This window comes from Quercus robur, chromosome 6 (genome assembly GCF_932294415.1).
Source record: "Quercus robur chromosome 6, dhQueRobu3.1, whole genome shotgun sequence".
Classification (NCBI taxonomy): domain Eukaryota; kingdom Viridiplantae; phylum Streptophyta; class Magnoliopsida; order Fagales; family Fagaceae; genus Quercus; species Quercus robur.
In genome coordinates, this window is record NC_065539.1 from 45,181,009 (window position 1) to 45,193,944 (window position 12,936).

At 35.4% G+C, this 12,936-nt stretch overlaps 1 protein-coding gene across 1 annotated transcript in view; it reads right to left on the reverse strand.

Moving 5' to 3' along the window:
* Positions 1 to 8,977: 8,977 nt before the first annotated feature.
* Positions 8,978 to 12,936, reverse strand: part of LOC126688999 (uncharacterized) — an 82,001-nt gene continuing 78,042 nt past the window's right edge. The window contains exon 2 of the mRNA XM_050383966.1: positions 8,978 to 9,049. Coding sequence (XP_050239923.1) covers positions 8,993 to 9,049 — 57 coding nt within the window. The 3' untranslated portion in view covers positions 8,978 to 8,992. The remainder of the gene's footprint in view (positions 9,050 to 12,936) is intronic.

The following is a 12,936-nucleotide window of genomic DNA, read 5'->3' on the forward strand; positions in this document are numbered from 1 at the left end:
ATGAAGGCACGAAGAAAGTGAAAGACACCAAGTTACAAATGCTGACCACTCGGTTTGAGGAGCTCAAAATGAGTGAGGATGAGTCTTTTGACTCTTTCTATGGAAAGCTAAATGAGGTGGTTGTCAGTAAGTTCAACTTGGGGGAGAAAACGGAGGACTTAAAGATTGTAAGGAAGATCCGTCGATCATTGCCGGAAAGTTTTCGTGCTAAAGTGACAGCAATTGAAGAGAGCAAGGACCTTGATGACATCAAAGTACAGGAGCTGGTTGGTTCTCTGCAGACTTATGAGATGTCGCTGCCCAATCAACGGAAGAGTAAATCTCTTGCTCTAAAGACCATTAATGAGAAGGTGGAAGATCAAGACTCATCGGGAGAAGATGTGGTTGACAAAGATGTTGCATACCTTGTCAAAAATTTCAGAAAGTTCTTGAAATTCAAAAATAATGGCAAATTTGATGATAAAAGAAAATTCCAAAGTTCTGGAAGGGAGAAGAGGGATTTCAAAAAGAAAGATGGAAAAGAATCCCAACCCACACAAGGTGTCACTTGTTTCGAATGTAACGGGTATGGACACTTTAAGAAGGAATGTCCGAATTATTTGAAATCGAAAGGTAAAGTGTATGCGACGACCTTGAGTGACTCGGATTCGTCTGACTCAGAATCTGAAGAGAGCTGTGATGGAGAGGGAAACTATTCAGCTTTTATGACTATTGCTCATGTTGAGTCTTCGGATGAGTTGAATCTGCTTGTACGAGACCTTGGAGAACATAGTGATGATGAAAGCACAGCAAATCTTCAAGAGAATTATAACTCACTCTTGGAGAAGTCGGGTGAGTACACAAGGGTGGCCAAGGCTGCTGTGAGAAAAATGAAGAAGGCTGAGGAGGACTACAAAAGTCTCCTAATTCGATATAGGGAGGCCAAATGTGAGATAGAAACACTGAATGGTGAGTTGTCCAAAGCTTACACAAAAGTGAGATTTCTTGAGAATGAGGTTGTGCAAGCGAATGCTAAAATAGAGAGGGTCACCACCAAGAAGCTAGATGATGTTATATCATCTCAAAAGAGCTTTTCAGACAAATCCGGATTGGGATATACCGGAGGAAGTAGTTCATCTGGAAATGTCACTAAAGAAGTGAAGTTTGTAAAGGCCAAAGATCCAGTTGTAGCCGACCTTACTGGTGAGAAGCTCGAGGTGGAGGAGAAGAAGAATGTGGTGAACCAACGGATGCTGAATCCCCGTAATCAGTCTGTGGGCAGGTCTGAATCTCGTGCCAAGTCACGTCCACGACCACAAAGAGGTCCTAGAGGAACTTATGTGTGCCATTATTGCGGACTTCAAGGGCATACTCGACCAAATTGCCAAAAGCTGAGAGCAAAGAACAGTACAACTCCTCAAAGGTCAGGAGGACCCAGAAATGATAGGAGAATTTGGGCAGGTGATCAATCTAGAGATCAAAATGGAGATCCCGGAATGATGAACGTGATGAAGATGATTGGTGCATTCACCAACTGCTTGGAAAGCTTCTCAGGAAGGTTTGAAAGCCCTAACTCTCGTACCCAATCCTATAAGGAAATCACCCCAAACACAAGTGACGTGTGGGTGAAAAAGGGTACTCATGCATAAGCATTACAACATGTCCATGCATTAATACTTCCTATGCTTTGTGACAATGTTTGTTTGGTTTGCTTGCTGTTTTTGATGTTGGTTGTTTGCTTGTCTACATGTGAATTTTTTTTTAAATTTGTTTTATCAATCATTTTCTTCTTTTGTGTCAAAAATCCAAAAATCACATAAAAATTAGAAAATCAGAAAGCTTGATTGACATTGTTGAGTTTTTGTTTCAAAACTTGTTTTGCCTTGTACCTTTGTGCTAATGGCTTTGTGCAATTTCGAGCATTGCTTGTTTCTTTGTACTCATATCTCTGTGGGAGAAATCTTAAAATCTTTGTGATTGTTGTAAATAGATCTTCAAACTTGTCATGAATGATTAGTGAATGGTTTTGTTGATCTTGAGACATGCATAGACTTGTGTCTATATATCTTCCCACTCTTTATTTTTGTTTTGCTATAAAGAGCTCACCAAATGTAACTCTCCAAATGAAAAGAGATATTGAGCTGCAAAAGCCTGTCGCACATTCTAGTATTTGACTAGGAAAAAGGGTAAGCGACCTTTTATAAAGTGAATGTTTATTCAAAAAGGCCAAAGGCCTGTTCTTTAAAGTGAAATGTCATATATCACTCTCACAGTGAGAGATGATTGCCTCAAAGGATCAAAAAGATCAAATGTTATGATTGAAAGTGGAGTCAAATGATAAGCTCCAAGTTATGTTATCAAGTTGTGTGAGAGGTCATATATACATATTTCTATAATTGAGATGGGTCACATGATCTAGTACTAATTGTGTATGCCTTGGTTGAATTGATCATTGAAGCTTCACATTAGACGAAGGACTATCTCATTGTTGATATCCACACACAACACACAAGTTTATGTTCAATAAATGCCATATTCATTTGTGTGATTGTACTTGATGAAATGTGTTTTCACATGCTCAATCTTTGTTAATTCAAGCACAAAAAGATCTTTGAGTGTTTTAGGTGTTTTTGGAAAGTATTTTGTTTGAAAAATCTGAAAATTTCAAAAATCCAGTTTTGCCCTATTTTGGCGGCTCAGTCGCAGGTATGTCAAGTCGCGAGCCTCAGTCGCATCTTCGCTGGTCATTTTTGGCGACTTGTTCGCGAGTGGAAGGTCCAGTTGCGAGGTTCACTCAGAGATTTTCGCGGCTCAGCTCGCGACTCACTCGTGGGTAGACCTTCCAGTCGCGAAAAACACTTAGAAAAATTTTTCAAATTTTTGTTCTTAAGTGCTTTGGCGGCTTGAGCTGGCGACTGTGTGGCGACTTAATCAAGTCGCGAACAACGCGTGTTTGGCAGAAACAGGAGCAGTTTTTAAACCTCTTTTCAGTTTTCCCTCGAACTTTTGTAACTGTTCATCTTCTCTCTAAACTATCTTCCTTCCAAACACTTCGTGAATCCATTTTCAAACCTTATTGGTGCTTCATTTCTTATCCAAATCATCAAGAAAAGGTATGGGTTTTGCTTTCTCAATCTCATTTTCCTTTTTCCTGCATATTTTTGTTACCGTTTGGACTGATAGTGTGTTCGAAATACTTCTCTCTTTGTGTAATAGGTATGGCGTGTCTTGTTTGATATTGTTCTCACCTGTTTTCATGCTGAGCGGTCACAATGTGTTTTTCATTGTTCTGATTTTTGCCTATTATTGAGTCTGAAAATCTTTTCTTAAATGGGTTTGGTGTCTATTTGACTTACTCATTTCACTTGCTTAAGTATTGATGTTGGTGTTCGGTATTGGTTACTGAGTTTTTATGATAACATAATGTATGTCTCTCAACCATGGTCATGACAACCTGTCTCATTGACAGTTTTGTCAGTTGTGTTGTCTATCTATGTCTTGGTGCACTATCACCATTTTGCTGCACCTGTTATTTTGTGCTTCTTTGTATTGTTGGAAGTTTGGTTGGGTCTGCACTATCTTCAGTTTGTGTTTATATATTGAAATTTTGTTTACACTAAATCTTGTTGACAATTATCTTGTGTGGTATTGTTGTTTGGTTCTTTGCTGTGGGTCTGTTCTCTTGCAGATGTCTCGTCGATCTTCCAGGGGTAAAGACATTGTTGCTGACGAACCAGCAACACCAGTTGCTAAAAGGACTCGACTATCATCTCAGGCATCTCAAGATCCCAATGAGGATAGGTTCAGACTTCCGCTTAACTCACACGCCTACTCAAACGTGTTTGACAAGTCAACCACTATAGTGGAACGGGTGGTAGAGTTCAACACCTTAGGGACCACTTTCATCCCTCGAATCTTTGAGAAACGAGATTGGGCAAACTTGTTCGGGAACTTTGATGATCCAATGGATGAGCTGGTCAAAGAATGCTTCTCCAATGCAACTGATCTTGGACCTGAACTCATTTTTTGGGTCAGAGGAACAGAGTTTAGTGTTACCCCAGACTCCATCGTAGATCTTCTCGGCATCACCAGACCTCAGAATGTGAACATCACTCCTTACGATGAACGAAATCCAGAAGTTGGAGAAATTTTACAAATCCTAGGATACGATCATGAAGTATCCAGTACAGGAACATCCATCAGCACCGCAAAGTTTGCACCTGAGCTGACCACACTAAAGTTGATCATGTTCACCAATCTCTACCCACTGTCCAACACTACATTCATCAATCTTGGGAGAGCTCTATTTCTTTGTGACCTTATTACAGGAGCCCCCATTGATATATGTGCTCACATCTACTACACCTTGAGGAAGACCGCGTGTCGATTTGCAGCTCGAGGAGTTATTCCATTTTGCAGTCTCATCATGAAGCTCATTCTTCGTGAAGGCATTATTCCTCCTGCAGATGGAAAAATGTTGACTCGTCAACGTCTTATTTCCTTGTTCACTCTTCAAGCTAGCAGAAGTCACTCCTCTAAATCACCAAGGAGTACTCACATCTCCCCGGTTACTCCATCTGCCCCTGACTCAGAGACACCTGCACATACCACATCTACATCACGTGCTGTTCCTGAAGCTTCACCAGCTAGTATTCCGCAAGCACAGACTGCTCCTCATACTGATAGATTCGGCAGTGTACTTGAGCATATTCAGAAACGCGTTGATGAGCTTGTGGCACTTCTCTACTCCACAAACAACCATGTCCAAATGCGTCTCGAGACTATGGAGAATCAGCTAGATGATATTCAACGAAAGTTGGACGAGAGCCTTTAGCTATTCGTGACAAAAAAAGGGGAGAGCATTCAGTAAGGGGGAGAAAAGTTCAAAGGGAAGTGTGCATAGTGATAGGGGGAGTACACACATACTTTTGTCATACTTTTGTTTTTAGTCTTATCCTCTAAACTTATGGTTTTAGGTTTATGTTTGTTGGGTACTATTTAATGTTTTTATGGGTTTGATACACTGTGTTTTGGTGTATAGTTGTTTCTAACTCTTTACTTATACTCTTGGTTTAAACTTTAATATATTTTGATGATGTTATTCAGGATGTTTTTGTGTTTGTACCCATCTGCTTTTGTAAGCTTTTAGGGTTAATGTTTTATGCATAGTTTGTAGGCTTTATGGTATGTACCTTGCTTAATGCAGCCTTTATGCTATGTTAAAATCAGTACTTTAATCTAAATGTTCTGCATTTTGGTTTATGTACTGTCACTCTTGTGCCCTTGTAGGATTGTTCCTAGATGCATATGCCTTGTGTGTTATGCATTGGTTGAGTGTTGAGCATACAAGTGTCTTGCCTTGTGCATGTTAACTTGTATGTCCTTGTGCTCATTCCAAGTGTGAATGAGCATTGTGATCACTACCTTGTGGTGTTCACTTGGTTGATCAAGCCATGGTTTGTTTCTTAACTCCATCTTTGCTTGATCACATATTGCCTGTTTCATATGCATTTATAATTTTCTGCTTACAATGATCATGGTGTATTGTTGTGTTTCAGGAGTATTATGTTCATATGATTCAAGTGCTTCACAGCTTCTAGAGTTAGGTGTGAGTGAGTTTTGTTCAACTGTTCCCAACTCACATGTTAAGTCTAAAGTCTGTTTTAGGGTTTTGTCACGGAATAGCCAGGGGGGAGATTGTAAGGTTGAATTTATTCAACCATCTAATTGGCTTTATTCCGTGCCAAATTTGCTTGTAATTCAGCATTTAGTAACCCTGTATTTAGGTGGGTTTGTTGTAAGGGTAGTGAGTGAGATAGAGTGAAGATTGCTCAAGAGTGTGCAAGAAAACAGAGACTCGCGGCTGGGACTCGCGGGTGACTCACGACTGCAAGCCGCCAGAAGCAGAACACGTGCCAAGCATGCTGGAAGATGAACAGTCATGCTAGCTGGAGCACTACAGGACAAAACAGGACAACTGCCCATACGGTTAACTCGCGACTGGATCTCGCGACTTAGTCACGCCGCGAGGTCAAGCCGCGAGCCACCCCTGTTTTGTAAAACCTGACGTTTCACATTCCTCTTCCATTCCAGTATAAATACCCCTTTTACCCACGATTGAAAGAATGCTTCCAGAGAGAATTTTGAGAGAGAAACCCTGAAGAAAAACCAGATTGTTTCACCCACAATCTCTATCTTAGAGTCTCTTCAAATTCCTCAACTCTCTTCCTCTCCATTGTCAAATCCTTGAGAGGCATTATACCAAACCTGGTTCTCACCATCATCATCACTGTGAGACAATTGTTTGGATTTCTGGGAAGCAGTTAGGAAGGAACCAATCTTCATTGGTTGATGCTATGGTCTAGTAGCGGAATCCGGGAAGCTAGAAAAGAAAAAGGTTCGGCGCAACCTCGTTGGAGCAAGAAGCTTGGAGGGCTTAGGTGCACTGGGTAGATTAGGCTTGGAGGGTCTATTGCTGTCCTTGTATCCCAACTGTATTTTCTAGTGGATTGTTTACCGCTTGGAGGGCGGCGGAGAGGTTTTTCGCCAAGGACTTCGGTTTCCTCTTCGATAACACATCGCGTGTTGTCTTTGTGTTTGCATCTTCCTTCCTCTCTATCTTTGCCTTTTTATTATCTGCTGTGGTTTTATTTTGTTATGGCTTAGATAGTCTTTAACCAATTTCGTATTATAGCATGTGTTAAGTTTCCGCACACTAGTTGTTTGACATATTGCTTGTATTGGTTAAGTTGTAATTTGGGAGTCTAAACGTTCAAAGGTGTTTTGTACACGTTTTTGAACTTTCAATATTATTTATGGCTCCAATTGTTATCTCATATAAATAATTAAGGAGACAGGTAAATATAAGGGTACCTTAACTAGTTGGCTCAGCCTTCATAGGTTAGGGACCACCTTTCTAGCAAGTTATATGAAATTTATAGTTTTGTTTATTTCATGTAAATTTTTAGAGTTTTACACGAACAAGTATTCAAAAATTAAGCATTTATTGACAAAATTTAGGATTAAACTTGGATAATTAGCTTGGCAAAACTCTAGATGATGATTGATTGCAGCTCAGCTTCTTAGTAGCATTTCAACAAAACTTCCACATTATGATTGGATTTCAAGCTTGGAACAACAAGATTTTTGGTAAAGCTTCCGTAGTCAGGTCGGAATCGGGTTTTGAATCATACAAAATTTTGGCAGGGCTTCTGCCGTCAGGTTGGAATCTAGCTAATTCAAACCGAAAAAGAGTTATCAACAAAAGACTCATGCAATATTATATATATTTGGTTCCGTCCCTGACTCATGTATTTGGGAAAAAATGAATTTAAAATATCAACTGTCTAGTAATACAAAGAGAAAATTGTATTTGGAGTTACAGGTGAGCTTAAAAAAAAAAAGTGTGTTATCTAGATGTCTATGTCTTTAGGTGGATGTATAAATTTTTTATTTTTTTATTTTTTTTTGGTGCTGCATAATGTATTTAATTTATTTGATTCTTTGGAACAATCTAGTCTGATTTGCATGCAATTAATGATCACATAGTTATCTTAGAAAGTAAAATCGGCAAATAGATTTTTAAATCCTGCCATGTGTGAAATTGTTGGGTTTTGTGAAACTTAATTGTGTTTGATATGGATTATGATTTGAGTCGAAATAATATTACTATGGTTTTTAATGAGAGATTTTTTGAGGTTTAGTCCATAGAGCGGAGGCTTGGGGGTTCGGGAGTAACGCTCCAGGAAAAAAAAATTTGGCCCGTTTTGTAACCCATTGTGAATCCTGTGCACAAGATAGAAAAGCTGTTGTTTTGGATATTAGGATTTCATATAGTTTTTTAGAGAGAAAAATGTACTACCGGCTACCACATCTTGTAATTTTCATTGTAAATAGTAAAATCTCTGCAACTCCGTAGACGTAGACAAATTATCGAACCACGCAAATATTGTCTTGTGTGATTGTTTTCTTTAGTCCATATTTTTCTCTATTTTTGCATCTCATAGATCTAAAATTTTGTATTTATTCCCTTTAGATATTTCTAACATAATACCTCAAAGCTCATGCTATGCACATTGAGGCTTTTTTTTTTTTTTTGAGGAACGCATATTGAGCTTACTCAAGAAGCATAAATATTCCTATCTTTCAATGGGGTAGGCACACTGGCGGCTCCACATTCTAGGTGGTCATAGGACCACCCTGACCTGAAAAAAAAAAAATCATTATTATATATAAAATTTAAAAATTTTATAATTATTTTACCCTTAAAAAAATGTGTGACCACCCTAAATTTTTTTAAGCCCAATAGAATTATACTTTGGACAAAGTTTAGCAACAAATTAACTTGGTTGTAGACTAAGACTACACCTCCACTCAATATTTTTTTATTGAATATGAATTTTGACAAATTCACAATTAGATTACATTTTTTTTTATTTATATCCTCCATGCTTGCTAAATTTCAAGAAGATCAAAGATCAATAGCTTATGTCATCAATCAAATGTTTAAATTTCAAGTTTTTGTAGTCTAAAATTATACGCAAAGAATAATTTTATGGATCAAATAGTAAATAACATCCCATTGACAGGAAATTTGACATGTATTTTAAGAATATAAAAAACATATAATTTAACAGTTAGATTTTCAAAATATATAGCCATGTTAATTTTTTTAGTGAAAGTTATAATCTTAGACTACAACTAAGTTTGTAGTTAAATTTTGCCCTCAAACTTTGTTCCTCTTAACAATATATTGAGCCCTTACAAACAAAAAGAAAAATCCAAAAAAAATTTTATTTAACTAAAATTTTGAAATGAGATTATCATGCCACAATTTCAAAATAAAAATATTTGTAGAAGGAAATTGTAAGACTTTATATATTTGGATTTTTTTTTTTTTTTTTTTTGCTTTTATTTTTGGTTGTTGTCAATATATAATTTTATCTTTCTTATTTGATTTTGTTTAATTTAAGTTTCTTCATGACCAACCTGAGAAAAAATTCTGAAGCCGCCACTAGGTAGGCAAGATTTGATAGGAATTGAATTGAGGTGGCAGGAAAAACAAACCCGACTACAAAAAAGGTAGCAGAAAGTTGTTCATGGCGCTTATCCATTACAACATGGAAGAATATTTACCCAAAATTATTGAGATTCAGATAATAGATAAAATGGATATATATTTGGAGGCGTAGACCATGATACCTATTTGGTTTACTTTACCATAATGTTTAAAGCAACTTTCCATTTGCGTACTTTTCTCAATGGCTAATCTTAAGTTCTAGATTAACAAATTTCAATCTAATTTGATTGAATTTATAACATGCCATAAAAAATTTAAGATTACAAATCCAAGATACAACTTAAGAAGATAAAAGTTGAGGATTTCAATGAGCCTTTAATTGATGCTCAAGTGATCGAACAAGTGTCTTCAACAATCTTTCGATGACGGTGAAAGAAGATTATTGACAATTTCTCAATAGTGGTTCATTGGTGAAGAATCAATACCATCCATCAAGTAGGGTTATTGCATATTTAAGGTCGCACCATATTGTGAGGTGATCACTCATCGCAATTGTACTTTATAGCATTTTCTTTCAAACTAATTTGGAGAAAAATTACTTTAAGTAGTTTATAAAAATTTAATTATCCACTAGCGATCTTTTTTTTTTTAATATATGATCTATATAACATTTTTGTAATTTGCTTTGGTGATTTCAAAGGTCATATGATGATTAAAATACATGTAGAATAATCCTACCCTTGAGTTTAGACTTAAGTATAATCCGACTAAATTTGAAAAACAACGCTATTCCTATTAAAACAACGTCATTTCATGTCTGTAACATTAGAAATGATTTTAAATTGTGTCATTTTAAGAGAATTAATGGTGTTTTTCAAACGGTAATGGACCGATGAATAATACAATCACGTTGACAAAGCTAACAAACTAAACTGAAAGTTAAACCTAATGAACTAAAATGACAATTCAACAAACTAATAGGGTGTGGATTGTATTTTTACCTATTTTTTGGTTAATTAATATATATAGAGTAACAAAAATTAGTTCACTTTAATGGTCTCTCAATTAGACAGTCTGCTCATTATTTGACCACATTCAAAATCTTACCTAATATCAAAGGGTGATGGTTGTTACTCCCACTATGTCTAACATATTTTACCCAATATCAAATATGTAAATTGAATTGGTTGCACTGGCTTTTGATATATACGTCACTCTATTCAATAGTCCTTGCTCCTAATTCTACAATCCTCTGAAAGTCTCATGGAGGGAGAGAAGAGAGGAGGAGATGTGCCTATATGTACAATAGGGCTAGAAGAAATTAACAGACTAAACACTTGCATAATACAGTAAAGCAAAGATTATCAAAAATAAGCTCTTATATCATTATACAGGAGAGCTGTTAGAAGATACAGAGTGCTTGCATGATTACATGAAAGCGGGCTACCTAAAAGTGCTTCTGCTTTCTATATTACATAGCATATTTTCTAACTTGCTACGGAAGAGTATACATATTACTTCTGTAATACAAGAGGAGTATCTATAGTAGTTTACAAAAAGTATATGCAAGAAAGAGCTAGTATTTAAGCCCAGTACCGAAGCGAATTACCTTTTCGTTAGTGAAATCCGTAACCAGTGTCCCACCATTGATCTCTGGAGCTGGCATTTTGCAAACAATCATCATCTCTGGCTGTTTCTTTGGAACTTGACTTCGGTGATGAATACTGGGCCTCCTTGACCGGCCATGGAATTCATCTAACAGGGCAAAGCCCTCCATTTCAATCTTAATAAGGTCTGCCTGAGATGCCATATTGCTCTTAAGATCAATAGCACAAACAGATATACAACTGAATTAACTGTGTTTGTTTTCTTGATACAGTTAAAGGTTATGAAACCCCCCTTATATAGAACTTCCAGCAAGTGACTCTATCTTTCCTATCTTATGGCCCAATAAAGAACGTTGAACAGAATGTAAAAAAAGAGAGAGAAAAAAACGAAGCCTCCCACCAATGGTGAATGTTGATTCTCTTCAAAGATGCAATGTAGAGATAGCTTAGATTTTTATGAATAGATCCCTAATCCACTTGTAGAAAATTGTTATTTGTTCTTATCTATTTAATAAATAATTTTAATTCAAGCCTAAGTTTAAGCTTGTTTATTAAACAAGCTAAGCCTAAATATAATAATGTGTTCATGTAATTTTCATACATGTACACTTGCCATTCAAATGGCATGAAGAAATAATTGTGTTAAGAATGCTTATTTAATTAAAATTATACTTATCATTCTTATAATTCATTAGTTATAGGTACAAGATTTGAACTTTTGAATGTCTTCGTTAAAAACTCTTTAAAGGTGTTAGTTGAGTTATAAAATTTTTGGCTGTTAAGTTAATTATTGAGACTACTAACTTGACTACAAATACCTCAAAATACTTCAAGCTTGCTTTTATATATGAAGTGACTAGTATAACTTATTGAGATCTATTAAGGGAAAAAAAAATACCAGGTTTCTCTTTAAAATTTAACATCATATTAATAAAAAATTTACATCAATCAATGAAAGAGGACAACAACTATATATATTAACAACAGCAACCAAAAAAAAAAGACAACATTTATATATGGTAAGATAATATCTTTGAGTTATGAGTCTTTTTTTTTTTTTTTTGAGAAACTTCGAGTTATGAGTCTTTTGATTTAGGGCACGTTTGGTAGACTGTAATAGGTACTGTAATGTAATAGTTATTCCTATGGTTTAGTTATTCAATAGTTTGATTATGTTTTTATTACAAGGAATAGTTATTCCTTATTATGAATAGTTATTCTTTAAAATAAAGAATAACTATTCCTCTCTAAAAGGGTTGTAATAGCTATTCCTTAGTAGATATAATAATTTCTAACACTAATATATTTCCAAATAAATCAACTTTCCATATCCACCTAACAATTATGGAAATAAAAAATCATTAAAAAAAACTCATCTCTCTAAAATTTAAAATATATTATTTTCTAGGAAATATAATTGTATGAATGAGATATTTCCTAAAATAGATCATAAGTTTTATTCTAATGTTACAATTCACAACCAAACTAATGAATAAGTTTAGTTATTCCATTACAACATATTTTATTCCTGATAATAAAGATTACCATTCATGTTGTAATTCACATTCAGTGTACCAAACGTACCCTAAGGTAAAGTAAAGATTAAACTTGTTGCACACAAACTATTTTACAAATATCCTAAAAAATAACTGAAATCATGTTTTTTGAAGTGTGTAAAATTGAGTTAAACAATTTATTTATAATAAACACTACTCTAAGCTAAATATGGATTTGAGTCACTATTTCTCACTTGTTTTAATTTTTTTTTAAAGGATAATTATCATCAAAGCTTTATGATTCCCTCAAACATATAACGTGTACAAGTTGTGCCAATAGCTTATTTATGATCTTCTTAGTACAAAGAAAAAATATTCTCGATTATCTATAGAGGGGAAGGTATTTGATGTTTTTGGGAAGGCATAATAAGATTCTTATTGCATGTTTTTTGAGAAAGAGATTCTTATTGCATGTTAGTCTAAAAAAAACAACCGAAAGCATATCCACCGGCATTTTTATCTAAAAATAAATTAGATTGATACATAAATACATCCCTCCTTTTGATGATTCATGAAGTTTGGGAAAATGAATAAGTTTTTATCCCTAATTCCCAATTGGAAAATGATACCAAAGGACGGATGAAGGGCAACACCACTGTGATGCTAATGCTGTGCTTCCATTTATTCTTTTCCTTTTCTTACCCTCACATTATTTCAATCTAGGACCTATTAATTGCCCACTAATTTATCAGTTTTATCTAGTAAAAAACAAAAGCTCACTAATTCCACATAGCTCACCATTGCCGACATGCCCAATGTTCCAACATCCTTTCAT